Source organism: Pongo abelii, chromosome 2 (genome assembly GCF_028885655.2).
Source record: "Pongo abelii isolate AG06213 chromosome 2, NHGRI_mPonAbe1-v2.0_pri, whole genome shotgun sequence".
NCBI lineage: Eukaryota > Metazoa > Chordata > Mammalia > Primates > Hominidae > Pongo > Pongo abelii.
The window spans coordinates 101,169,114-101,194,123 of NC_085928.1; the positions used below are offsets into that span (position 1 = coordinate 101,169,114).

The 25,010-nt window shown below is 57.2% G+C and overlaps 1 protein-coding gene across 7 annotated transcripts in view; it reads right to left on the reverse strand.

Moving 5' to 3' along the window:
- The window catches only part of PRKCD (protein kinase C delta), a 31,565-nt gene extending 6,863 nt beyond the window's left edge, over nucleotides 1-24,702 (reverse strand). For 2 of the 7 annotated variants that reach the window (XM_063722071.1, XM_002813634.6), the window contains exons 1-10: nucleotides 24,480-24,701; nucleotides 7,311-7,444; nucleotides 6,049-6,248; nucleotides 4,579-4,639; nucleotides 4,241-4,403; nucleotides 4,115-4,146; nucleotides 2,647-2,732; nucleotides 2,272-2,401; nucleotides 890-990; nucleotides 165-261 (exon numbers count right to left, since the gene is read on the reverse strand). In XM_063722071.1, the coding sequence (XP_063578141.1) occupies nucleotides 165-261; nucleotides 890-990; nucleotides 2,272-2,401; nucleotides 2,647-2,732; nucleotides 4,115-4,146; nucleotides 4,241-4,403; nucleotides 4,579-4,639; nucleotides 6,049-6,248; nucleotides 7,311-7,425 (985 nt within the window). In that variant the 5' untranslated portion in view covers nucleotides 7,426-7,444; nucleotides 24,480-24,701. Of the gene's footprint in view, nucleotides 1-164; nucleotides 262-889; nucleotides 991-2,271; nucleotides 2,402-2,646; nucleotides 2,733-4,114; nucleotides 4,147-4,240; nucleotides 4,404-4,578; nucleotides 4,640-6,048; nucleotides 6,249-7,310; nucleotides 7,445-15,116; nucleotides 15,135-20,703; nucleotides 20,816-24,479 lie in introns of those variants that run through there. The other 5 variants (XM_054552065.2, XM_054552066.2, XM_054552064.2 and 2 more) reach the window with 5 other exon arrangements.
- Between the last annotated feature and the right edge of the window lie 308 nt (nucleotides 24,703-25,010).

Consider the following 25,010-nt stretch of genomic DNA (forward strand, 5'->3'; position numbering starts at 1 on the left):
GCCTGGGGTAGGCTGGGGGAAGAGGCCTCAGAGAGGAAGGGGCTCGCTCCCCAGGGCCGGTGGTTCCTTTCATGTCTCACTTGACAATGGAAGGGAGGACAGTCCCCTTTCTTTGGCCTCAGGGGGAATAAAAACTGTAATAGGGACAATGGACCCAGCTTCACCTTGCGTGTCCTCCCCGGCAACTCCGGTCTTCTTCTCGAAACCCTGATATATCCCAACAGGCTCTGAGGAGGCCGAGTCTGATCTCCGGGAGGCTCTCTGGGGAGGGAGCAGAGGTGGGGGGCCAGATGGTCAGACCATTATCAGAACTCCCAGCCCAGAAGGAAGACCCCCAAGTATAACTCCACCCTTAACACCAAGAGGAGACAACAGGGGCACAGCCCAGGCCCCCTACTTGGGCTGCGTGTACACACACACACTCTTCCAGGAGCCCAGAGAAGCCTCGGTGGTCTGAAGGCTCTGATTACAAACAGAAGTTTTGTAAACGGAACCCTACCTTCCCAACCACTCACTCAATAGATTTTATTTGACTATTTAGCTTCATTTCTGATTGATCCTAAAATTTTACCTTTAGGTTTTGTGGCATCCCTCAAGCCCCACCCACATACAAACGTCCACACCCAAAGTCTTAGTTCAAAGTGTTCCAACACCAAATCCTGTGGCCCCCAGGTTCACCCTCAAGTAAAGAACTGCCTGAATAATGAATTTCTCATGAAAAAAAGCCCCCCTCCCTCTGCTGCCTAAATTCTTGAGTTGGATCTTCCCAAAGTAGAGTCCTGGGTCTAAATATATCCTGGCTGTCTGTGGCTCCCCAGCAGTGGCTGTAAGCCTTGACTGTCCCTGACCCCATTGCCCTGTGTCCAGGGTCCCCACGGCACCTGCCCACCTGGGTGACTTGGTTCAAGGCCTCAGCCAGGAGCTTCTGGTTGATGCCGCAGAGGTTGGCCACCTTCTCCCGGCATTTATGGTGCACATTCATGCCACAGTCTGGGGTGAGGGAGAAGCAGGGCTGTCAGTCTCAGAGCTCAGCCAAGGGCAGGGGGCAGTGTAGGAGACGGGCAGGAGAGCAAGAGAAAGGAGGGCTTTAGTGGGGTCTGCCAGGTTCCAGTTTCTAGGAAAACATTGATCTGAAGCCATCATAAATACTTCAATCTCTCTCTCTCTCTTTTTTTTTTTTTTTTTTTTTTTGAGATGGAGTTTCCCTCTCGTTGCCCAGGCTGGAGTGCAATGGTGCAATCTAGGCTCACCGCAACCTCTGCCTCCTGGGTTCAAGTGATTCTCCTGCCTCAGCCTCCTGAGTAGCTGGGATTACAGGCATGCGCCATCATATCCGGCTAATTTTGTATTTTTAGTAGAGATGGGGTTTCTCCATGTTAGCCAGGCTGGTCTCGAACTCCCGACCTCAGGTGATCCACCCGCCTCGGCCTCCCAAAGTGCTGGGATTACAGGTGTGAGCCACCACGCCTGGCCAAGCACTTCAATTTTTCATGATTTTTGTTGTTGTTGTTGTTGTTTTTGAGACGGAGTCTTGCTCTGTCACCCAGGCTGGAGTACAGTGGCACGATTTTGGCTCACTGCAAGCTCTGCCTCCTGGGTTCACGCCATTCTCCTGCCTCAGCCTCCCGAGCAGCTGGGACTACAGGCGCCCGCCACCAGGCCCGGCTAATTTTTTTGTATTTTTTTAGTAGAGACGGGGTTTCACCTTGTTAGCCAGGATGGTCTCGATCTCCTGACCTCATGATCCGCCCGCCTCGGCCTCCCAAAGTGCTGGGATTACAGGCGTGAGCCACTGCGCCCCGCCAATCTTTCATGATTTAAAGAAAAAGGAAAAAGCAGAAGACATGGGACCTAATTCGAAACCCTTTAAAGAACATCTCGGTCAACTTAAGCCGCTTTCCCTTCAGGGTCTTCTGTCTCATCTCTAAGTGATGAGATGAGTCTACATCTCTAAGTGATGAAGCAGTCTACACCAGGCCTGGCTTCAGCACCCTCTGCCCACTGGCCCCTCACAGGGACTCTCTAGGTCCTGCTTTTCTCCTCCAAATGGCTCAGAGGGGTGGAGCCGCCCACCTGTGGTCACACAGCAGGTGAGTGGCAGAGCCAGTCAGGCCAGTGGGGAGGGTCCACCAAGGCCTCGCCCTCATCAGGTCCCTGAATGAGGTGCCCGTCTCCAGGTGAGGAGGCGAGGGTGGCGTGAGGTGGCTGGAATTCACAGCAGCACCAGCTGGGAGTGCCCCTCCTACAGCCCAGGGGTGGGGTGGCACGCACCTTCACACTTTAATCCCTGCTTCACCAGTCCCCAGAGCAGGCTGCCGCAGTGGTCACAGAAGGTGGGGCTCATGTAGTTGTGAACCTTGAAGCGGTGCGGCATGTCGATGTTGAAGCGTTCTTTCTGGAACTGGAGGTGGGGGTATCACAGGCTGAGGGGCACGTGCCAGCTCCAGCCCCTTCTTCAACCCCTAGCTCTCCCCCAACCCCAGACACAACAACATCCCAAGAGAGCTCCACTGGGAGAGGCAAGGAAAGATTAAGAAAAACGGGGAGGGAGGGTAAGCTCCCCAGGGAGGGTGGGGAGAGGGCGCAAATCCCTCCCATCTGGGCAAGCCCCCCAGATCCCCAGCCCTTCCCAGGACCCAGGCTCACTATAGTGTCCCGGCTGTTGGCCGCGGTGCCAGTGCATCTGCCGATGATCTTGTCGATGCATTTCTTGTGGATGGCAGCGTTACATTCTTGAAGAGGCACAGGCCCAGGAGGGGGAAGGGAAAGCACCGGGAGGGGCAGAGTCTATGAGCTGGTGCCTGCCGACCAGTCCAGCCCTCTACACAAAGCCAGCGTTCTCCTGACCGCCCACACCCTCACCCCGCAGAGGCCCAGCGCTTGAGTCGTCCTCCCACCAGCCCTCTAAGGAGGAGCCTGGAGAGGACGGGGCGGAGAGGACAGGCCAATCTGCAGGGGCTTAGAAAGAAGGAGTCCTAGTGGGCAGAGAGGTGGGCAGAAGTTAGGGGGCACGGGGCATCGCAATACGAGAAGCGGGGGCAGTTCTTCCAAGCCCTGGGATAGCAAACAGCTCCTAAGTGCCCTCTCTTACACATGCACACAGACACGCCTCAAAACAGACACCTGTACATACACACAAAGCATGTGTAATAATGATAACAGACTTCTTACACAGAACGGATACCAGTGGAAGGCACTTAAAATACAGCTTTACATATCTTATTCCATTTGATCTTCACAATGACCTTATTATACATTATAGTTATATCTAATTTATAGATGAGGGCCAGGCACGATGGCTCACGCCTATAATCCCAGCACTTTGGGAGGCTGAGGTGGGTGAGTCATTTGAGGTCAGGAGTTTGAGACCAGCCTGGACAACATGACAAAGCCATTTCTACTAAAAATACAAAAATTAACCAGGCATGGTGGTGCACGCCTGTAATCCCAGCTACTCGGGAGGCTAAGTCAAGACAATCGCTTGAACCTTGGAGAGGGAGGTTACAGTGAGCTGAGATCGCACAACTGCACTCTAGCTTGGGCAACGGAATGAGACTCAGTCTCAAAAAAAAATTATAGATAAGGAAACTGAGGCACAGAGAGGTTAAGTAACTTTGCCTAAGGCCCTATAGCTAGGAAATGGTAGAGCTGGGATTCAAACCCAAGCAGTCTGGCTCCAGCCTGCGGCGCCTCGTGCATGCACCCTCAGGGACAGAGTGTGCTCACACCTGTGTACTCAGAGACACCCACATCTACACAGAAGCACATGCAGCCACTGTGTGCTAGTAAAGGACCTATCACTGCCTCTCCGGGGAAAAGAGGCCTGGTGCATGGCCTGGGCTGGTTTCTGCGTGAATACTCTACTGTGCCCAATTGCCATCCACCAACTGCCCGTCGCTGAATGTGGAGCTGGGAAGAGATGTGCAGAACTGGTTTTCCAGAGCAGCAGCAAGCCAGCCCCAGCACTCACTGAACTCAGCTGCTTTATCTACACTGGGAAAACTCACGTGCATACACTCTCTGAGCGCACACAGGCACTGGCATACACACAGGCACTGGCACATGTGAGCACACATGGGTACATACGTACAAACTGGCCTGTGGAGACACTTACGCCTGCATTTGTAGCCTTGCTTGTTGAGGCCCCTGAAAGGCAAAACCCATGCAAAGTGAGTGAGGGGGGACCGGGATCGGCCCCCACTACCCTGCACCACCACCAGCGGGCATGGCCAGTTCTCACCAGACAAAGTCTTTGCACACAGAACAGAAGGTGGGTTGCCCAAAGAAGGTGGCAATAAACTCATGGTTCTTGATGTAGTGGATTTTGGCCTGTTTGATGGCTCCGCGGCGGTTCATCGTTGGGAACTTGGCCTCGTCCTCACTGCGCATAGACTGTTTGCAATCTGGTGACCATGGAGTAGGGAAGTCAGCCCTGATATCTGGGAGGAGTGGCACCCCTACAGTCCCTCCCAGGCGGTCCTGGACAGCTCTGCCGAAGAGAGCAGCTTCCCTACACCTCAGTGCTGGCTCTGCCTCTGAACCCGGCAAGGGAGCCCTCCACCCCCAGGGAGTTCTTACCCACGTCCTCCAGGAAATACTGAACAGACATCAACACCTTGGCCTGAGGCTGCAGGTCCAGCTGTTGGGGGCCAGAGGCCAGGGGAGAACAAGGTCATTGAGGGTGGCTTGGGCCAGGCCAAACTCAGAACCCACCCCCATGGCTGGTCCCCCAAGGCCAAGACAGCCCCCACAAGGCCTAGCCAGACAATTGTCTGCCCAGTGTGGGCAGGGCCCTGCCTGAGCCCCACCCCTGAGCCCCACCCCCACCCTGTACCCAGGGGTATTATTACATTTAGGGAAGTGAAAGGGTCCAGCCCACACCCAGCCCAGACACATAGCTGGGGAACAGAGCAGGAAGGGAAATTCCCCACCCCTACCCGCTGCAGCCCCCTTAGCAAGGATCTTAGAATGGAGGCCCCTACCCGTGTGCACATGCAGAGAGAGACAGACACACTCATCCTCATGCACACACGCTGCTCCTCCCTCTGTGCCAAGGGCTCCTCACGTAGACTGGACAGTCTCGAGGGTGGGACCTGAGCCTCTATCCCCTCACCTCCCCCTAGTTCAGCCTAGACCTGGTGACTGATATCCTCCCTTGGGGGAGTGGAGACAGCACAGCCAGAGGCCCCTCTGTGTCCCTGCCTGACTGGCCAAGGGTTAGTACAGCCCTGTGTTAACCTCTCTCCCATCCCAGCCCCCTCACCCCTCGCAGGAGGCTGATCAGAGCCTCCAATGGTCACAGGGCCTTTCCTGGTGGAGGCATCTTGGTTTGTAACCCCAGGGGACTTCTGCCAGCACTGGCATCCTGTGGCCACCCAGAACACACAGCTGCACATGGCCAGGTGGCCACATGCTTGTGCAGTCTCCATTTCAGCAGGTAAGTAGATGAGACTGTCAGCTTCCCCTTCTCCCACCTCCTTGCTGTTAAAGATCACTATGTTGTCCCCTCAATGGCTGCCAAGGCCTAGAACATACGTGAAGATTCCAAAAAGAACTGGAATAATGGGTGCCTCTGGGAAGGAGGCCTGGTGGCCTGGTGTTGGGGCAGGGACACACCCTTTCATGCAGTTGAAAATGTTTTACTATGTGCATATCCTGCCTTTCCAAAATTAAAAAGGAAAAAGTAGTCACAATAAGGAAGTTGGCCATCTTTAGCACCTGCTATGTGTCAGGTTCTGCAATAAGCCCTGTACATCTAGCTGCTCCTTTCATTTGAACAACTGACCCTGAGGTAGGCACATTTAGTAGCGCCTTCCCTTAACAGATACGGAAGCAGAAGCTCAGAGGCTGGGAATCTGGTGAACTGCAGAGCCAGGATTCACACCCAGGCCACGTTGGCCACAGGGCTGGACTGGTGGTCAGCAAAGGGCCTGGTGCCCTTCAGCTCGGTGCTCACTGACCAAGCCCACGCGCATTCATGCCCACACATGCACGCGCGCACACACACACACACACACACACACAGAGCGCGGCTCGTGCGCCCCTCACCCAGAACTCAGCCTTGCCGTTGTTCTTCTTGCAGCGCTCAGCCAGCACCGACACACCCACGGTCACCTCAGACACTGGCTCCTCTGCTGCCCGCATTAGCACGATCTGGATGACGCGCCCCTCGTAGATGTGGGCATCGAATGTCGACTTCCACTCAGGATACATGGTCGGCTTCTTCTGCACCAGTGTTTTCCCACGCTCTGCAACCAGGCCAGGCAGGGAAAGTTGGGCCATGGCCCCTCGTCCCTCCCTCCTAGACCTCCACGGCCTTCCCCTGGCAGAATCTGCCCGACTCTCCTGCCTTGAGGGCCTGCTGTGGTCCCCCAGTGTCCTCTAGAGCACAGAACTACCTTGAGCACCCTGCTAGGTCCTCCCTCCAGGCCTTTGTTCCTGCTGTTCCCTCTTCCTCTGATCCTCTTGCTCCAGCTCCATTTAAATGTCGCCTGCCCTTATGCATTCACTCAGGGAACATGGGCTGACAGCTCCTGCATGCCAGCCATAATATTCGAGGTGCGGAACACAGCTGAAAGAAAAGCTACATCCAGGGCCTGTCCTCCTGGATCCCCAGGCCCGGGTGGCGAATGCACCAACTCCTTCCTCAAGTAACTGTTAAGTCACAGCTGTGATGAGACTGAAGAGGGCAAGGCTGGTAGTGCTAGACTTGCCTATGGTCAAGTGGCCACAGGGTCAAGCCTAAGGGTCAGGGAACATTTCCTAGAGGAAGGAACAGTTCAGCTGAGACCTGAGGGACAAATAGGGGTTCACCAGGCCAGGGCAAAAGCAAGAGGGAATGATGTGACGTATGTGCTTCCTCCAGGAAGTCCTCCCTGACCTCAGGTTCAGAGGGTGCCTTCTCTGGGCTTCCCTATTGCAGGACTCACTGCTTTTTGACGTGCCTGGTTTCCCCACCTGACTATGAATCCCATGAGGGCAGGGCCAGGTTAGTCCTAGAGCATGACAGTATCCTCAGTGCCCAGCACAGGCCCTGGCACAGATGGACATGTAAAAACTGCTGGCTAAAACAACCAGGGAGGAGGAGCCAGAAACTCCAAGCCTTCCAAGGAGGGCTCAATTTGGCCAGTGTTTGCAGCCCTATAGAGACTCAGTGGCCTCTGCCTTCATAGCTGAGTGGGGCAGGGAGTCAAGGATGAGGAAGAGCAGAATCCTTCAGAGGTTGCAGGGAACAAGGCCAGGCCCCCTCCAGTCCCTCCAGCTGGGCCCAGATTCCCAGTCCCTCTCCAGGGTCCAGCCTCCAGGCCTACCTGTGCTGAGTGCCTCCTTCATCTTCACGGCACAGAAGGGCTGGTTCACCTCGTCCTCAGCCTGCAGGGAGCCCAGCTCGTAGGAGTTGAAGGCGATGCGCAGGAATGGTGCCATGGTGGGGCCTGCAGTAGGGCTGTGCACACAGAGGGGTGAGGCCAGGCGGCTGGGCAGGACCAGCGGGAACAGTCACGGGCAACACTCAGGGACCCACTCCCCCAGGGCTCTCCCATGATTGGGTTTGGACCACATGGTGCATACACACACTAGTCTCAGTTGCCAGTGTTAAAAACTGAGAGGTTTGCCAGGCGCGGTGGCTCACACCTGTAATCCCAGCACTTTGGGAGGCCAAGGCAGGCAGATGGCCTGAGGTCAGGAGTTTGAGACCAGCCTGACCAACATGGTGAAAAGCCATCTCTACTAAAAATTAGCTGGGTGTGGTGGTGCATGCCTGTAATTCCAGCTACTCATGAGGCTGAGGCAGGAGAATCGCTTGAACCCGGGAGGCGGAGATTGCAGTGAGCCAAGATCCAAGCTCTGTCTCAAAAAAAAAAAAAAAAAAGAAAAAAAAAAGAAAAATATTGAGAGGTTTATGTAAGTCTGGATTTGTGGCGTCTCTGGTAAAACTGGAAAATGTGATGTTGGGCCCACTGGGCAACAGCCAGCTAGCACTGGGATGCCTGCCCTCCATCAATCTACCCCAGGCCAGGGGCACTCTCTTCACTCCTCCTACCTGGGCCCTGGTGGCATTTGCATCTGTCACCCCAAGATATTCATTTGGGGAGTCACTCAGTGACTCCCTAAGTACCCTATTGCTGGGTACCTGCTCCATGCCAGGCACCTGGTATGTGCCATTGTCACCTGGTAAGGGGACAGGACAGTACTGCCTCTTTCTCCCATCCTGTCCCATGCAGCCCTTCACGATTTTCTAAGTTTGGGGTTTTTTCTTCATAACTACCCAGGCAGACAAGCAGTGCCAAGATAAACACCCCCCACTTTTCAGATGGGGAAACTGAAACCCTAAGGCAGAATCAGAACCAAAAGCTGACATTCCACTAACTTGGCACCCACTTTGTTCAGGGATCAGGGCAGTGAGAGGCTCTGCCTACATCAGGGATCAGGGCAGTGAGAGGCTCTGCCTACATCAGGGATCAGGGCAGTGAGAGGCTCTGCCTACATCAGTGTGCCTGACCCTTCTAACTTGACCCCTTGGGGTCAAGTGCCTCTCGCTTGCCTGGAAGGTTGCCTGCACCTTCAAACTAATTATTTCCCCAAATATAAAACAGGTGGGCATGGTGGCTCACTCCCATAATCTCGGTACTTCAGGAGGCCAAGGTAAGAGGATCGCTTGAGGCCAAGAGTTCAAGGCAGCAGAGTGCCATGTAGTGCACTCCAGCATGGGTGGCAGAGTGAGACCCTATCTCTTAAAAAAAACCCAAACTGCCCAGGCACAGTGGCTCATGCCTGTAATCTCAGCACTTTGGGAGGCCAAGGCGGGCGAGTCACCTGAGGTCAGGAGTTCGAGACCAGCCTGGCCAACATGGTGAAACCCCATCTCTACTAAAAATACAAAAACTAGCCAGGCGTGGTGGTGCATGCCTATAATCCCAGCTACTTGGGAGGCTGAGGGCAGAAGACTGGCTGGAACCTGGGAGGCAGAGGTTGCAGTGAGCTGAGACTGCGCCATTGCACTCCAGCCTGGGCAACAGAGTGAGACTCTGCCTCAGAAAAATAATAAAAAAAAAAACCCCAAACTGTATTTTAATGTTGAATGTAACGCTGAATGTGCCTTGCAGATTCATACACAGCAGCCTCCCACACTTCTGGGTTTCTCACCATTCTCTAAGTTTATGTTTACTACAGTAAGTGACTCCAAGGGGCTCCTCAGGTTGCCACTTGTGAAGGACACACAGGTGTGCAAGCACCTATGTGCACACTGGCTCCTGCCCAGGCCCCACGAGGCTGCTCCACAGCCTTGGTTGAGGGAGCGCTCACTCGATTTTGTGCACATGCACATGTATTCACTCCATCCTGAACATAAGCCAGCACACAGGGGCACACTCAGACACACACGTGTGCATGCATACACAACAGCTGCCCAGCCTCAGATGACTTCCTCCAGCTCCTGCACAAGGTGGCCAGAGCAGCGGCCAGCTCTGCTGGGAGCTCCCAGCTCAGATGAGCTCACAGCAAATGCTGACCTCACCCTGCAGCCCAGCCCAGTGAGTCCAGGCAGCCCTCTGAGGCCAGCAGCTGCCAGAGCAGAGGGCAGGACCCAGGCAGGGCAGACCCCACCACATCCCTTGCCTGGCCCTGGCTCCTACTCAGTAGATGTGAGAGTGGGTGTGCAAGCTCACGCCTGAGCCCAAGTCCCGAAGCCTTCAGCCTGACACCAGCAGGTGGCCTGTGTGCCAGGCCAGCTGCCCTTGACCTCTTGGTGGGCCAGGGTGAGAGGGCCAGCTGGGGGCTGCTGCGGGCTGCTCCCCAGGCTGCAGCATGCATGAATCGGTGTGTGTGAGGTTGCACGGGTCTACAGGAATGCGATTATATGCAGCTATGGGAGTGGGTGGCACATGGTGGGCACTCAGTTAATACTGGAGTGAAAAGCAAGCTGCGTGGGCCTGGCCTCACATATGTGCAGGAATCTGGGTGAGCATCCCAAACCCGTAAGCAAGACGGACATCTTGCCCCTTTTGCTGCCTGGCTTGTCCCTGAGGGTCCAAGAGATCCAGCACCCAGGTGAGTGCTCCCTGGGTCTGGAATGATTGGCAGGTCTGTGTCCACACATCCAGGGCCTAATCCCAGCAGATGCAGCTCTGCTGTTAGGAAAACCTGGAGACCCAGCTGGGGCAGTAAGCAACTTCTGAGTGCCTCGGAGGATGATGAGGGTTGAGGGGACAGGGGCACAGGGATAAAGGAGGAGCAAGTGTGTTGCAGGAGGCCTGGCCTCCTAGGGGAGAGAGGCTCAGGGCAGCACATGTGGCAAAATGATGGCCAGGCCACCTAGGTGCTGCATCCTGACACCAACGTTGCCTTGGCTGTGGACTCTGTGCAGGTCACTTGACCTTTCTGAGCCTCAGCACCCCCATTTCCTGATGAGCAATAGTCTCTTGGCTAAGAGTTGTGGGGATAATGAGAACTCACGTAGGATGAGGGCCACAATCAACCCAACAGGCCACGGGGAGGGGGGTCCTCTTACCACTATCACCCCCTCTCATTGCAGCATCCATCCCTCACTGTGCACCTCCCTTCGCAGTTCACAAAGCGCACTCGCACCCCCACCGCATCCATTCCCCCGCCCAGCAGCCTGGGAAGACAGTCCTGGTTACAGATCCCACTGCTCAGAAAGGGAAACCAGGTCTCCATGAACATACAACTTACTCAGGAGCACCAGATGCTCCAACACCGGCCAGCCAGGTCCTCCTCCCAGCCACCAACCCTTGGGGTCCAGCCCTGACAGCCCACAGGCTCCATGGCTTCCCTTACCCCTGGCCTGCCCAGCAGGAGGTATGCGTGGGGACCACCCCAGGACTGCATGGAGGGTGGAGGAGAGAGTGGGTCAGAGAAGCCCCAGGAGGGTGAGGCAGAGCCCAGGACCTGCCCACCCGAGGGTGGCCCTCCAGCTCTCTCAGGCCACATTCAGAGCAGCTGCTGCTCACAGTTAGAAGCCACTAGAGGGAAAACCACAAACACAGCAGGCCCCAGCCCTAAACCTGCACCGCCAGGCTGCAGTGCCATGAGAACTGGGGAGCCATGGTCTTCGTGGGCTGCCCCGAGGCTAACCAGCAGTAACCATAAATCAGACCCAACCTCCCAGGACTAAAACCAGGGCATGGGCTCTGGCCAGGTTCTGCCACCTCCTCTGTCCCTATTTGTACTACTCAGAGCCCCGTATCTTCTTCCATCACTGTGTGACCCTCAGAGAGGTCCTGGGCCTCTCTGGGCCACAAGTCCCTGCTCTGCACAGCAGAGTCAGAGTCTGCCCCCTACCTCTCAGAGTATATGGCAGGGAGGAGGGGGTGAAGCAGCAGCACAAAAGCAAGGTGTACTGACTATTTATAGCCCCCATGCAAATAGGACCTGGGCCACGGAGGCCCCAGAGGAAGGCCGCTGGCTCAGCCCCAGACTCATGGCCACTCTGCAGGGCCAGGCGGTGCCAGGGGCTCGACCCCACACAGCCTCCATGGGACAAGCTCCTTGGAGCCAGCTGAGGCCAGCCAGGCCTTTCCCAGCTGCCTAAGGGCTCCTAGTCTCTATTCTGCTTCTCCAGCCTATAGCAGAGGCAGCTTTATGAAGCAGAAAGCACCAGACTAAGGGTCAGTGTCTAGGTATGAATCTTGGCTCCTCCACTTAGAAGAAGGACAGTCCTTTTCTGAGGCCGACGATGTCACAGATTACCTCTGTAATTACATTAGCTCACTTTATCCCTATGCGGGTCCAGAAGGGATTTTACTGATGAAGAAACCAAAGCTCAGAGAAGCAAAGTGACTTTCCAAAAGGTCACACAGCAAGTAAGTGATGGAAGGACACATCCAGGCCTGCCTGATGTCGCATCGCAGGTCCTTTCCAGTATGCCATGTTGGGAAGAAGAGACAAAGAGAGAGAAAAGGGTAGAGGTGGACAGAAGAGGGTAGAGGTGGAGATGGATAAATGTGCCAGGATCAGCACACACAAACACACATGAAGACAGAGAAAACAGGGAGGTAAGGGCTCCAAGAGACAGGTACCCCATGCTTGACCAGTGGTCTTCCCCCCTGACCTCGCCACTTGGACCAGCCTCCATTTCCAAAACCTGGGGAAGGGCCAGGCACAGTGGCTCATACCTGTAATCTCAACACTTTGGGAGGCCGAGGCGGGCAGATCACCTGAGGTCAGGAGTTCAAGACCAGCCTGGCCAACAAGTGAAACCCCTTCTCTACTAAAATACAAAATTTAGCCAGGTGCGGTGGCGGGCACCTGTAATCCCACCTACTTGGGAGGCCGAGGCAGAAAAATCACTTGAACCTGGGAGGTGGAGGTTGCAGTGAGCCGAGATCATGCCACTGCACTCCAGCCTGGGCAATAAAGTGACACTCTGTCTCAAAAAAACTAAAAACAAATAAAACAAAACAAAAACAAAACCTAGGGAAGGCTTGGACACACTGGATCCCAGCCCCAGGGAATGTGAGCCCCAGATCAGCAGCCCAGAGGTAAGGAAAGGCAGTAGCTAGGTCAGGCCAGAGAAGGCAGGTCACCTCCTCTGGGACAAATGGAAACCTGTTCCCAGCCAGTACCCGGCAGTGGGCAAGATTGGCCTCAAGGTGATCAGAGTGACCTTGGGTTTGGAGCTCCCAGGCACAGAACTCCTGGTTGCCTCCAGCAGACAAGTATGTGTGCTGCACATCTACACGTGTGCTGGTGTATACCAGCACAGGAGGCTGGGGTGAGGGACATGGCCTGAGGGGCGCCAGCAGAAACAGGAATGCATTTGCTAATTTTTCTGCATCACATGTAACTTGTTGGATAATGGTTTTGTCAAAGGTGAAAAACCCCAACAAGCCAATCTCTCCACAAGAGATAGGTCTTCAGAGACTGACACGCCCATCTCCTCATTGTACAGAGGAGGAAACTAAGGCCAAGGTCCTGCAGTGAGGTTCCCTGGCTCCCAGATCCAGCCTTGTCCCCTCCACCCCATCCCTTCCCTGGTGTTCGATTCTGCCTCACAGGCCACAGGATGATGCCTGTTGGTCAGAAGAGTAAGCTGGGCTGGAGGAAAGAGGCTTGATCAGGCTGCTGGGGGGAGGTGTGTGAGAGCAGAAGGAGGCTGCCTCAGAAACGTCTATGGGAGAAATGAGGTGACAGGCTGAGGTCAGTCAAAGCAAGGGCAATGAAAGACCAGCTGCAGCCCCTGGTGGGTATAGCGGGGTCTGGTTCCCTTGAACAGACCCCCGGGAGGCAGGGGATGTCCCCCATGCCACCTACTGCAGCCCTCTCCCACACACACCTGACGCCTGCCACGGAAGTCACAACTGCATGGCAGGTGGCACAAAGTGGGGGCCCTCCTAAGGATGCAGACTCTGCCTGGGGGAGTCCACAGTGCAGCCTGCCACAGCCTTGTGGATGAATAAAGGAGGGCAGAGGAGACCAAGGCCCAGGCAGGGGCAGGAAGGACAGTGAGAGGAAGTGTGATCAGCAGGAGGGTGCAGGACTGTTCCCGGCAGTCATGGCAGGGCAAGGGGGCCGGGCATGGTGGAGCTGCCAGGTTGGGTAGGCATGTGGGTGGTAGCTGGGCTGGGAGGCTGGCTGCCTAGATGGCCTTCCCAGCGGAAACAAGGCAAGGAGGCCATGCAGGTTTCACAACCCAGGAAGTGGGCTCAGCAAGAGGAACAGGAGGTGGGAGGGGAAGGGCTAGCAAGACCCTTTAGGGTTCCTCCACCAGGGCCCATCCCCCAGCCTCCACATGCCCAGCCTTGTGCTGAGATAAGAACCAGATCTATAGACTCAGGTCACAGCCAAGTCCCAGAGCAAGGGATGCTCCCCATACCTGCTCCTCCCAGGACAGGTACCTCATCCCCCAGCCAGGGCTCCTCCTGGGCCCCTCCCTCACCCCACACAGACCAACCAGTGCCTGTGGCCTCTCCTCCCCTTACCCAGCTCCCTCCCGGTTGTCACCATCTCTGGTCCCTCCCCTACCCATTCTTCCCACAGCTGGGAACCTCCTAGGCTCTCACTGCCCCTGGAGAAAGCCCAGACCTCTCCAGGCCTTCCAGGCCTTCCAGGCTACCCACTCCCTGGCCCTGTTCTGCTCTCTACCTCAATCCCTGCTCTGGCTACTCTGTGAACATGTGTCCCATTTCCCAGCCCCCATGTTTTTGCAGATGTTGTTCCCTCAGCTGGAACGGCCTTCTGAATTCCCACAGATCCTTCCAGGCAGCTCAGAAGGCTGGCCCTGGGGGACCCTTCCCACCTCTCAGGAAGCTAGCTGCTTTCCCACTGGTAACCTCTGCCACACCAGGCCCATGGAACTTACAGCCTGGTGGGAGCCAGTCACATAAATATGTGATTACAAAGGATGGTAAGACCTCTGTAGGATGCGCCACGCAGGCAGTGAGTAGTAGGGAGTGAGGGGGGCTGGAGGAGAATGGAGGCTACAGGGACCTGTTTGCTGGGGGCCTTCAATCTGAGGGGTCAGCAGGAGCATAATGGCCTGCCCTGCCAGAGGGTCTGGAAGGGTCAGAGGGGCAGGACTTGGGAGCCTGGCTGTCATCGGCTCACATCCACCCCTGCCAGCTTGTGTGGGGTAAGGCCTCCTTGGAGGGAGGCCACCAGGCACAGGCCTCGAGTCACTAGCCAGCCCTAGGATATGAGGAGTCCTGGGCTCAGTCAGAGGGGGGTGCCCCAGGTACCCCTGAGAGAGGAACAAAGGCCCCTTCATGGCAGGAGCTAGAGAGCCAGATCCTGTGAGGACAAGGGGCCTCTGTGAGGAGCCAGGGTGGGGGATGCAGCTGGGCCTCTCCATGAATAACCACACATGTGTGCACACAGGCACACTCGCCAACCCAAACAGCACATAGGGAGCCCCACTCGACATTAGACACACACGCACACAGCTGGAGCCACAGGTATGTACACACACCGCTACGATGACTCAGGGGCACACACACACACAGAAACACACCCACACTCACCGGCTCTCACATCTCAACAGACACCCAGGCCCACACAGACCACACCTGACCACATAGCCTCCACATGCACGTGGGGTGCCACAAGCTATAATGTACACAGTGGCACAGAGATGCTCCAGGCAGACACAGAAACAAACATACAGGCCTGGAAGGACCCCACATCCCTGACTAGAGTCTGGCACCATGAAGTCCAAGCAGCTTTTTCCACCGCAGCACCCAGGCACAATGGCTGGGGAATGGAAGAGGGGCAGAAGGGCAGCTGGTGTCAGGCTAGGCTGGGTCTTTCCACTCAGGGAGGCGAAGAAAGTCCCTCTTGATCCAGAGCAAAGTCTAAAGTGTGTAAGAGAAGGAGTGGGCTGGTCAGGCACATCACTGGGCAGGCCTCCGCCGGCCCGCCCACCTGCCTGCAGGGCCCTGAGCCTGTGGTGGAGGTTGAAGGTCACAGGTGGCAGTCACAGGCCTGGTGCACAGGGGGAGGGGAGGGCTTGAACCTGTGCTGGTAGGGCACCAAGCCGGGCACCCCAGGCGCAAGTTCCATGAGCTGCAGGCTCACTGTGCAGAAACCGAAAGAGAGGTTGAGCAATTCAACCAAAGCCACAAAGCCAATGGGGCAGACCCAGGGGGAAGTAGGGAGAGAACCTCCAGCTCTAGTCCTAGAACTGCCCATCTGGCCTCCAACGGGGTGAGGGTATGTGTTTGGAGGTGGGAACAGCTCCTCCATCAGCCCCCCATACAAGAGCCCTACTCCTTAGCCCTTCTTTCTCCCACAGAGTTCCCACGATTTTCCAGATGGTTTACCATTGGAAACAATCGTTTTGTGTTTGGGAGAAGGCAAGATGGCCACCTAAGCCTTTTGCCAGTCATCCCCAGGATCTGGGCAGGACCCACATGATGCTTCCCCACTTTGGGGATCTTGAGAAAGCTGGGAGAGAGGCAGGACCATCCCGCATGGTGCGCCATCCCACAGCGGGCAGCGGACAGAGGAACCGGCGAGCTTGGACCTAGACAGGCCTAGCTCAGATCTGCTGCCTGGGTGCTCCGCGATCTTGGCCCAAGTGCTCTGGTGTCTTCCAGACTTCCTTGGATCAGCGGGAAAAGAGGCTCTGTTAAGCCCCCCAGCTGCAGGGTGCCCTGTTCTGGCCTGAGGCTCTGGGCAGAACTGGGCTGAGGCAGGCAGCATGAGTACACTGGCAGAGGCTGGCCAGCTACTGCCCCTCCTGGGGCTCCAGCCTCCCTGTCTCAACAATGGAGACCTCTAAGCTTTCTCCAGCCCTGACGCTGGAGGACCCTGGGATCCTCCTCCCGCCCCAACAACCCCAGCCCACAACCTACACCACGCAGACATCTGATCCAGCCTCAGGCCTTGGCGACTGCCTGCTCTGCTCTGCCTGTTTACCCAACACGGCCATAGACATGATCCAAAGCTTCCGGAGCTGTTGTGAAAACAGCAGCTCAGCCACCACAAGCCTGCCCTCCTGGGTGCCTTGGTGGAGACCTTTGAGGGACAGCCATCCCAGTCCTGTTCCTGGGCCTCTCAAACGCTCCCCCATCCCTTAGAAGGCCTGTTGAGCCCTCTCCTCCCCAATCCTGGCTTTAGGCTCCCTGTCTCTGCTTTGGGCCCAGACCCTCCTGAAGTTCAGGCTTCTGGCCCCACCTGCCTCCCTGGCTTCACCACATGAATGACTCCAGAAGAGCTCAAGCCTACCCACACCAGTCCCCCGCCGTTCCCCTCCTAGCGCTCCTCATCCACTAGGAGTGCACGAGCTCACGCAGTGGCTCAGGCCAGACAGCTCCCCCTGCTCCCCACACAATAAGGCCATCCTGTCTGCCACTGCAGCCTGTCCTCAAGTCTCAAATCCTCTTCTCCCACCACCACCATCCACAGGCTCTGTACCTGCCTTCTGACTGCTCTCCATCCTCTACCCTGGCCCCGACGGTCCCCCTGCTGCAGCCACCAGACGGGGCTTTTCAGACAGATTTTGTCACCCCCTGCCCAAGCGCCCGGTGCCTCTCATTGCCCCTCTGACAAGCCCAGACTCCTCCCCTCAGCCTGCTCCATGCAGCCTGCCCCCCGCCACCCCCCTCCCCATCGCCGTTACCTCCCTGACCTCTCGGGCAGCTGCCTTTCCCTCACTCCTGTGCCCCGGCCACGCTGACCCCTTTCAGTTCCCGAAGCAGCCAGTTCCTTCCCGCTTAGGAGCCTCTGGGCTTGCTGTTCCGTCTTCCTGCTCCACCCCACCCCACACAGTGGCTCTTTCCCATCGTTCATGTCTCACAGGACACCACACCCCCTGATCTGCCCATTTCACAGATGAGGCAAGTGGGGAACAGTCCAGTCTCTGGCTCAAGGGTGCACAGCCAGTAAATATTGAGCAAGGATTCAACCAGGGTCTGTCTGATGCCCGCAGAAGTCCTGCTCTTAAGCCTTCAGGATACCCTCAACCACACTTCCCACCCAGGCCCATCCATCTTTCACTCTCCAGCCCTCAGGCCCGCGCTGTTTGCATCACTGTCCTTACCACTCCTCAACACTCCTCACCCCCAGCCTCTGGGCCCCACACAGTGAAGGCCAACGCTTAGCCCAACCCTAACTGTGCTGACCTTCTTTGTGTCCCTGGGACAGGCTGGGCCCTGCCCCCAGCTGCCATGGGTGTAGGGGGTTTTCTAGCTCCCCCTACTCTTCTAACCTCCATCAGTCCCAGATGCCCACTCCCTGCCCCAGTCCAAAGGCTGACTCCTTTGGGGTCTGAAGGGTAAGCAGGCTGGCAGGAGGGCTTACATCCACCCCCTCGTTCCCAGCCAATTCTCCCAGCCTAATGTCCTGCAGGAGGCCAGAGCCTGAGAGGGCCAAGGGGAGCCCTGAGGGGGCAGCAGGCAGCTGCAGACTGCCTTTCCCCTCCCTGCATCCATTTGTCATGAGATCTATTTTCTCCCTTTAAAAGGGAGTGAGGGGGAGAAGAGCAGGCAGGGGCTGGACTGCTGAGTGGGTGGAGCTGCTCCAACAGGAGCTCCTCTCCTCGGAGGACATGGAACCTATTGAACAAGTAGGGCACTGCCACTGGAGGCAGAATTGAGGGGGATGAGGGAGTCAGAGACCTGGCTCCTCGGCCAGGCTCCATAGCCACCTGGCCATGTAACACTGGGCCAGTGCCCAGCCCATCAGATAATAATAACCCCGCATCAGTCCCACTTGCTATTTTTTGAATAGTTCCCATGAACTGGGCTGTAAATGCTTTACATAACTACAGTTTCTACTCATTCAACTCTGACAAGGAGCTAAGCGCGATGCTAGCTACTTTGCATATGTTATCTGTCATTTCCGCACAACCTCATCAAGATGGATGCTATCATTATCTCACCTGCTATCATTATCTCTGTTATCAGGGGAAACTGAGGCACTGAGCAGCAAAGCCACTTGCCCAGGTTCATTCATAGAGCTGCTGGGAGCTGCCTAGTCACTGAGATGCAGCCCAGCCATCACCTCTCTCAAGGGGGCCATGCCTACCAGAGTTGATGCTCTTGAGCCTCGGCTTACAGGCTCAGAGAAAGAAAGGAGCCACGGTTGTGGGGACTGCAGGGGACTTCGTGACCTGCCCCCTGCCCTTCTCCTAGAGCCCCCTAAAAAGGCCTGGGCAGCCCTGGCAGTGAAAAGCCTGGTCAGTCAGCCTAACCCGGTGGCCAGACGCTGCTCCCGGGCAGGCAAGGCGGGGCGGAGCAAGGCGTAGAGCCGCGGACGGAGGGCTGGTCAGTCCCACTCCAAAACCACTTCCTGGGCAGCTCAGAGGAAGTGAGCCTCCGGAAACGCCTTGGACAGATGGGCCTCTCCCCTAGGCCCAGGCGTTGGGAAGTGAACAGACAGCCCCTGCCAACCTCTCAGTCCCTAGAGCCCAGCAACTCCACTCCCTCTAGGCATGGACGCTGTGGGGGACACAGGAGTTGATAGGACCCCCACCCACTGTGAGCACCTTGGCCCCATGGCCAGACAGCCTACTTCCTCTGCTGTAGCAGCAGGCACACGGTGCTGGCACAGCTGACACAGCCTCTCCCCCGCATTCGTGCCTCCCATCTCTCATGCCAATCCCTGGTCGGCCTGGAGCCTGGGGCCAGGTGGGCAGGGTGGCTGCTGAATGCATGGGCAGAGCCCATCTACCAGGGTGGCCCAGCCCTCCTTACTGAGATCACAACCACACCTGGAACGTCCCCCTCAGGTGCCAGATGCAGGCGACCTGGCTGGGCTGTAACTCTTGACCAGGGCCCCCCTTCCTGACCCCAAAATGGGCACAGTGTGGTATGTGTGGGCAGGCATTTGAGTGCATGGATGCCAACGGTAACTGGGAGAGCATCTGTGCGTGTGTGAGTGTGCCATGGGTGGCTGCATGTGAGCACCTGTGTACCTGCATGCCCACATGCGTGGTGCACATACAGGAACTCATGAGTCTGTGGGTGTGCGTGCCCACTGCAGCCTAGCTTGCCATATCCCTGTGTGAGCACGCATATGTCTGTGCAGCTGGCGGGTGATGTCTGAGGGTTTACAGTGGGCTGTCTCCAAGACTAATCAAACTCCTTAGAAAACAAGGCTGAGTGACGGAAAGGGCTGGCTCTTCAGAACTTAGGTGGCAGAGGCCCCTACACAGCCAAAGGCACTTTACTTCCTCCACACCAGGTTTAGGGATAGGTCCAATGCACAGAAGGCCCAGTGAAGACTGCTCCTGTTCTGCCCCAACTCCTACCCCGGAGTGAAGGCCCTGACCTCCTTTCTGCCCCCTAACCCAGAGTCAGGCCCAGGAAGCCCAGGCTTTATGGCTCTAGTCACAGACCTATAGGTGCGTAACAGCCAGTGGGGTTGGCTGTGGGGGTCTGCTCAGGGAGCACTCCTGGAGGAAAGACAGTCTTTGCTATCCCCCCACTGTTACTCCCAGGCTCCAGCTTCATTAGCACCCATACCCACCACCAGAACCCTGCTCACTGGGGCCCAGTCACCCAGTCACCAGCCTGGAATGAGTGCGGAGTCACCCACAGCAATGTTTTCATGGTAATAGGGCTGAAGGAGGCAAGGTTTGCCCCAAAACAAGGAATTTCTAGCTTTCTGAGGGGCTTCAGAGAGACTGCAGCCTTCCCAGCATTGTTCCAGACTCTGCCTAGCTCCCCTTGAATCTGGAAGCTGAAGAGAGGGACTGAGCCCTGCTCGGGCTCCAGAGAAGCTGGGGAAAATGGAGGGGCCTGGGGTGTGGAAGACAGCTCAGCTATACCTGGAGCTGGAGACCCCATTCCATCCCCCTGCAGTGTCCAACCCACTGTGGGGCCCACAGGGAATCCCAGTGTCCTTGTGTGATGATGAGGACAGTTTGAGGCAGATACAGGGCCATGGAAAAGCTGATACATCCATCCACCCTCAAACCTTGGCCCACGAGCCACTGTCTCTCTAACTGACCAAAAAAGTGTTACTACTTTTTGCCCCAAATTAATGGTAGGCCCCAGGCCTCCGAGCTCCAAGGTGAGAGCATTCTGGGGCCAAAGCCAGGTTCCAGGCAGGAAGTTCCTCATGAGCAGAGAGCCCCTCATAGAGAGGGCAAACAGCTGTGGCCCCTGGGCACACAGGGCCCACAACCAGATCAAGGACTCTGCACGCATGCCCAACCCCATCCAGTCCCACAGCAAAGGACAAAGAGGCCAGAGAGGAAGGCTACACCAGCGCACCATCCATCTGCCTAAGAGAACTCAGTCCTACCTGGGGCTCCCAGCTCCCGCTTGTCCTTAGTCCTGGCTCCCGCTGCTGCTGCAAGGCACCAACCACCAGGAGAAAAGGGCCTGCCCCCTTGCCTGGCCAGTTCCCTGCAGACCTGTAGGAACAGGAGGAAACAGCTGAGCAGGGAGGCACCGCCAAACAGGCTCTCCCCATCCACCAGTCCCAGCATGGCTGACAGGCCCAGTTCAGTCTCTCCTGGCCCTAAAACCTCGGGTCTCTCTGGATGTGGCTTTCCCTTCCTTGAAATGTGGTGGTGGGCCCAACTTTTCCTGGGCACCGCTATTTGTCCACTCCATGTTAGGGGCTGGAACACTGTGTCCCTGCCCTCAGCACATTTCCAGCCTGGTGAGGAAGCCAATAACACAGCAAAAACCTGTTCCTAACCCTCCTGTCTGCGGGAGGTTACCCTGCAGGTTTAGGAGTCCTAGGATGCAACAAAGTACCACCACTTTATGTCCTGGGGCAATTCCCCTGAGCCTCAGTTTTTTTAATGGGGAAACTACTAGCCCCCTCTCCCCAGGTGGTTCTGAGGTTCCATGTGGCGTGCCAGCTCCTGTGCTGGACTCAACGTTGAGAATGCCAAATGAATAGTGACTTTTTTTTTTTTAAATGTGGCAGGGACTTGCTCTATCGCCCAGGCTGGAGTGCAGTGGCACGATCTTGGCTCACTGCAACCTCTGCCTCCTGGTCTCAAGTGATTCTCGTGCCTCAGCCTCCTAAGCAGCTGAGATTACCGGTGCGCGCCACCACGCCCAGCTAATTTTTGTATTTTTGGTAGAGACAGGGTTTCACCATGTTGGCCAGGCTGGTCTCAAATTCCTGACCAAGTGATCCACCTGCCTCGGCTTCCTAAAATGCTGGGATTACAGGTGTGAGCCACCGTGCCCAGCCTGAAGAGTGACATTTTTTAATCTCTTGTTTTGTGCCTTATAGTTCAGGTGATTCTCACATTACTATTGTGCCCATTACACAGCTGAAAAAACTGAGGCCTGGAGATATCCTGGGAGGAAGAAATGGCAAAGGTAGCAAGGTACTCTGTGTCTCCTGGCTGAAAGGCCTAAGCATTTTCTCTGAAGGCCAGCTCAAGCCTCTAAGAAAGATTCTGCTCCCCAGATGTGAACCCCTCCCCCAGCTGGAGACCCCCATCACCATTCCCTGGGGGCAGAGGCATCCTTGGCTTTATCTTTTTGTCTGTACTTTAAATTATTTCTAATTTTAATCTAAACTGTGCCAGCTAAATGGTGTCAGCGCCCTGCAGTCACAGCTCTGAATCACCCCCCACCCCTGTCTCCCCCATCACTACTACTGACACTAAGGGCTGGTGAGGGAGGGGTTGTCATGCAGGCTGAACAGGGCTGGGTACTGGGGGCTCTGTCTGGGCATCCCCCCTCCCTCAAGCTGCTTGGTCAAGGAGATGGGAAGGGGCAACAGACAGGCAGGAAATTGGGTTGGATACTGTCTGGGCTTTCTTTAGCCCCAGCTCCCAGGAGAATGGGAACCGTATAGCTGGGGGTGGTGACAACAAAAGACTTCGCATGTGCTGTGTTCTCACTGTGGGCCAAGACTGTGTTAAAGGACCTTTAACATAGGAACTTTTGTCCTCACAACTTTCTCCATTCTGCAGATAAGGACACTCAGCCTTGAGAGGCCTAGCTTGGGTCTCTTGCTCTTAACAGGCACAAGCAAGTACTGGAGCCCAAATCATTCTTGGGTACAGAGCCCGAGGTCTTGGTCACAACACTACAAACCCCAAGACTTGCCCTCTAGCCCTCTCCATGTGCACACCCACATCCTCATGGTCTCCCACACACTCACACACACACCCCCACACTGGGCTCTCACCTTCCCTCCCAGCACTGTCACCACACACCTTGTCACACCCCCTCCTGCTGCTAACACCCACGCCCAGGCACTCTCGGTTCCCCACAATCAGGCACTCCCCAAGCATACACCGGCAGTTTCATAGACTGTGTCCCACCAGTCACACACTCCTACCACGGCCACACACTGCCAGGCTTACCCCAGCACTGTCCCATCACATAGCCCTCACACCACCCATCAGCCAGGTACAGCTGTCCAGACACCTCCACACCTCTCCATCTCACACACACACGCACACACACAACCACACACATCACACATGCACCATACAGCCTCCCTCTGCTGGCCTGCTCACCACACCCCAGCTCACTCCACAGCAGGAACGAGGAAACCCCAGGGATCAGTCCCCTCCCTTAGTGACCAGGTGAGCCTGGTCACAGAAACTCAGTGGCAGAGGGAGAACCACACGTGAGTACACACACATACACACACTTATACAGATACACTCACACATGAGCCTGGTGGGTAGGCACCCAACACCAGGGGCTTCCACAATTAACAGATCTAACGTACTCATGGCCAGTTGGTCACCATGATATACCTACCCAGTGTGCAACACTGAAACCTCCAGACACACAGGGACACACACACTAGCAGGCAAGGACATACACACACACAAGAGTCTGGTGACAACAAACACACCAAGAATGGTACACACAGTTGCAAAAGACACACACAGAGCCTCAGGACACAGACATACACACATACACACAAGCAAGTCACACATGCGAAAAAGGACATACATGCACAGGCAAGTCCCACAGCGACAGACAGCACAGAAGCTGACACAGACACACAACATACCCACACACCCAGATACCAGTGACTTAGCACAAGAAGACAGCGTCCACGCATACAGGGTAGGCGTCAGAGAAGGGGACCCCCCCCCCACCCACTCACAGCAGATCCTTCTCACCAGGTTTAAGGCGGGGCTTGGTGGGGCTCTCCCCTGCCCCAAGAGAGAGGGAATTGGGGAAGTGGGAGCAGTTCCGATGGTGCTCTCCTTCTGCCTCTCCACCGCCAGCCAGGAGGACGCCCCCCACACCTCCTCCCCTCACCTGGCAGAGCCCCCACAACGAGAGTGGCATCTGGGTTGGGGCGAGTACAGACCGCACCGGGCAGGGGCCACCCTGGGAGGGGTCTCAGAGGGGCGGAGGGGTGGGGTGGGAAGGGGGATGGTGGAGACTGGAGCCACGCCCAGCCCAGAGATGGACGAAGGGACGGAGAAAGACTCTTGAGACCGAAAGAAGAGACAGCGAGGAAGAGGCGCCGCGCGGGTCGGGCCTCCAGGGACCCAGGGGCGGGAGGCGAGGCCCGGCGGGCGGCCTGGCCTGGGCGCCGCGGTAGAGCGGAGAGGCGGCTGGACCGGCAGGGGGCGGCGAGCGTGGGCCGGGGGCGCGGCTCCGGGAGGACGGGATCGAGGGGGCGGCGGGCGGGGGTAGGGGTGGGGGTGGGGCAATGGAGCACGCGGAGGGCAAGGGACGGACGGATCGGGTGGCGAGGGACGGAAGGATCGGGTCTCGGAGAGGCGCGCAGGGGGAGAACACAGAGTGGGTGGCGACAGACGGACGGACATAGGGCCCGGGAGAGAGTCGGGAGGAACGGACGGGCCCCTCGGAGGAGCGGGAGACACACGGGCGGGTGGAGGGGCCGGGAGCGGGCAGACAGAAGGACCTCAGCCCCCACTGTCTAGCGGAGGGACAGACAGACGGACAGGGGGACGGAGTCACCGGCAGGTCTCGGCGCGGCGGGACTTTCGCTGACCGCGGCTCAGTTTCTCAGTTTCGGAAACGGGAACTGGGGCGGGAAGGGGGAAGGAAGGGCGCCGCGCCCTCGGGGTAGCCCCGATCCCGCGCCCGGACCCGGCCCTCACTTACCTCCCGGCGCAGGGGCAGGCGCCAAGGGTCGCGGCGGCAGCGGCGGGGACGCGGCTCCCCGGCGCGCGCGGACGGGGTTCGGCGCGGGGCTGACTGGGATGGGCCCAGCAGCCGGTGAGGTGTGGCCCGGGCCTCGGCGCGGCTGGCGGGTGCCGGGGGTCGCTGAGGAGATGTGGGCTGCAGCCTCCTCGGGCTCCGGCGCCGCGGCACACGGAAGTGCGAGGGGGCGGGGCCGAGCGACCTCACCCAGGTGCCGCCGGCCCCGCCCCCGCCAGGCCCCGCCTCGCCAGCTGCAACCGCTGACAGCGTCCCTCCGCGTCTGCCTGCGCGGGACACTGAGTCTCTCGGCCCCTCTGCCCTCCCTGGCCCTCTTCGCATCCTCCCGCCATTAGCGCGCAGCCAGCCCTCAGAAGGGGCCCATTTTACAGAGCAGGACGCTGAGGCCCGGTAGGGAGGCGCCCCCCGCCCTCTGGGGCCTGGGAGGGGCCGGCGGGGGTTCCCCCGCTCCCCACGCCCACGCCCGGGACTCCC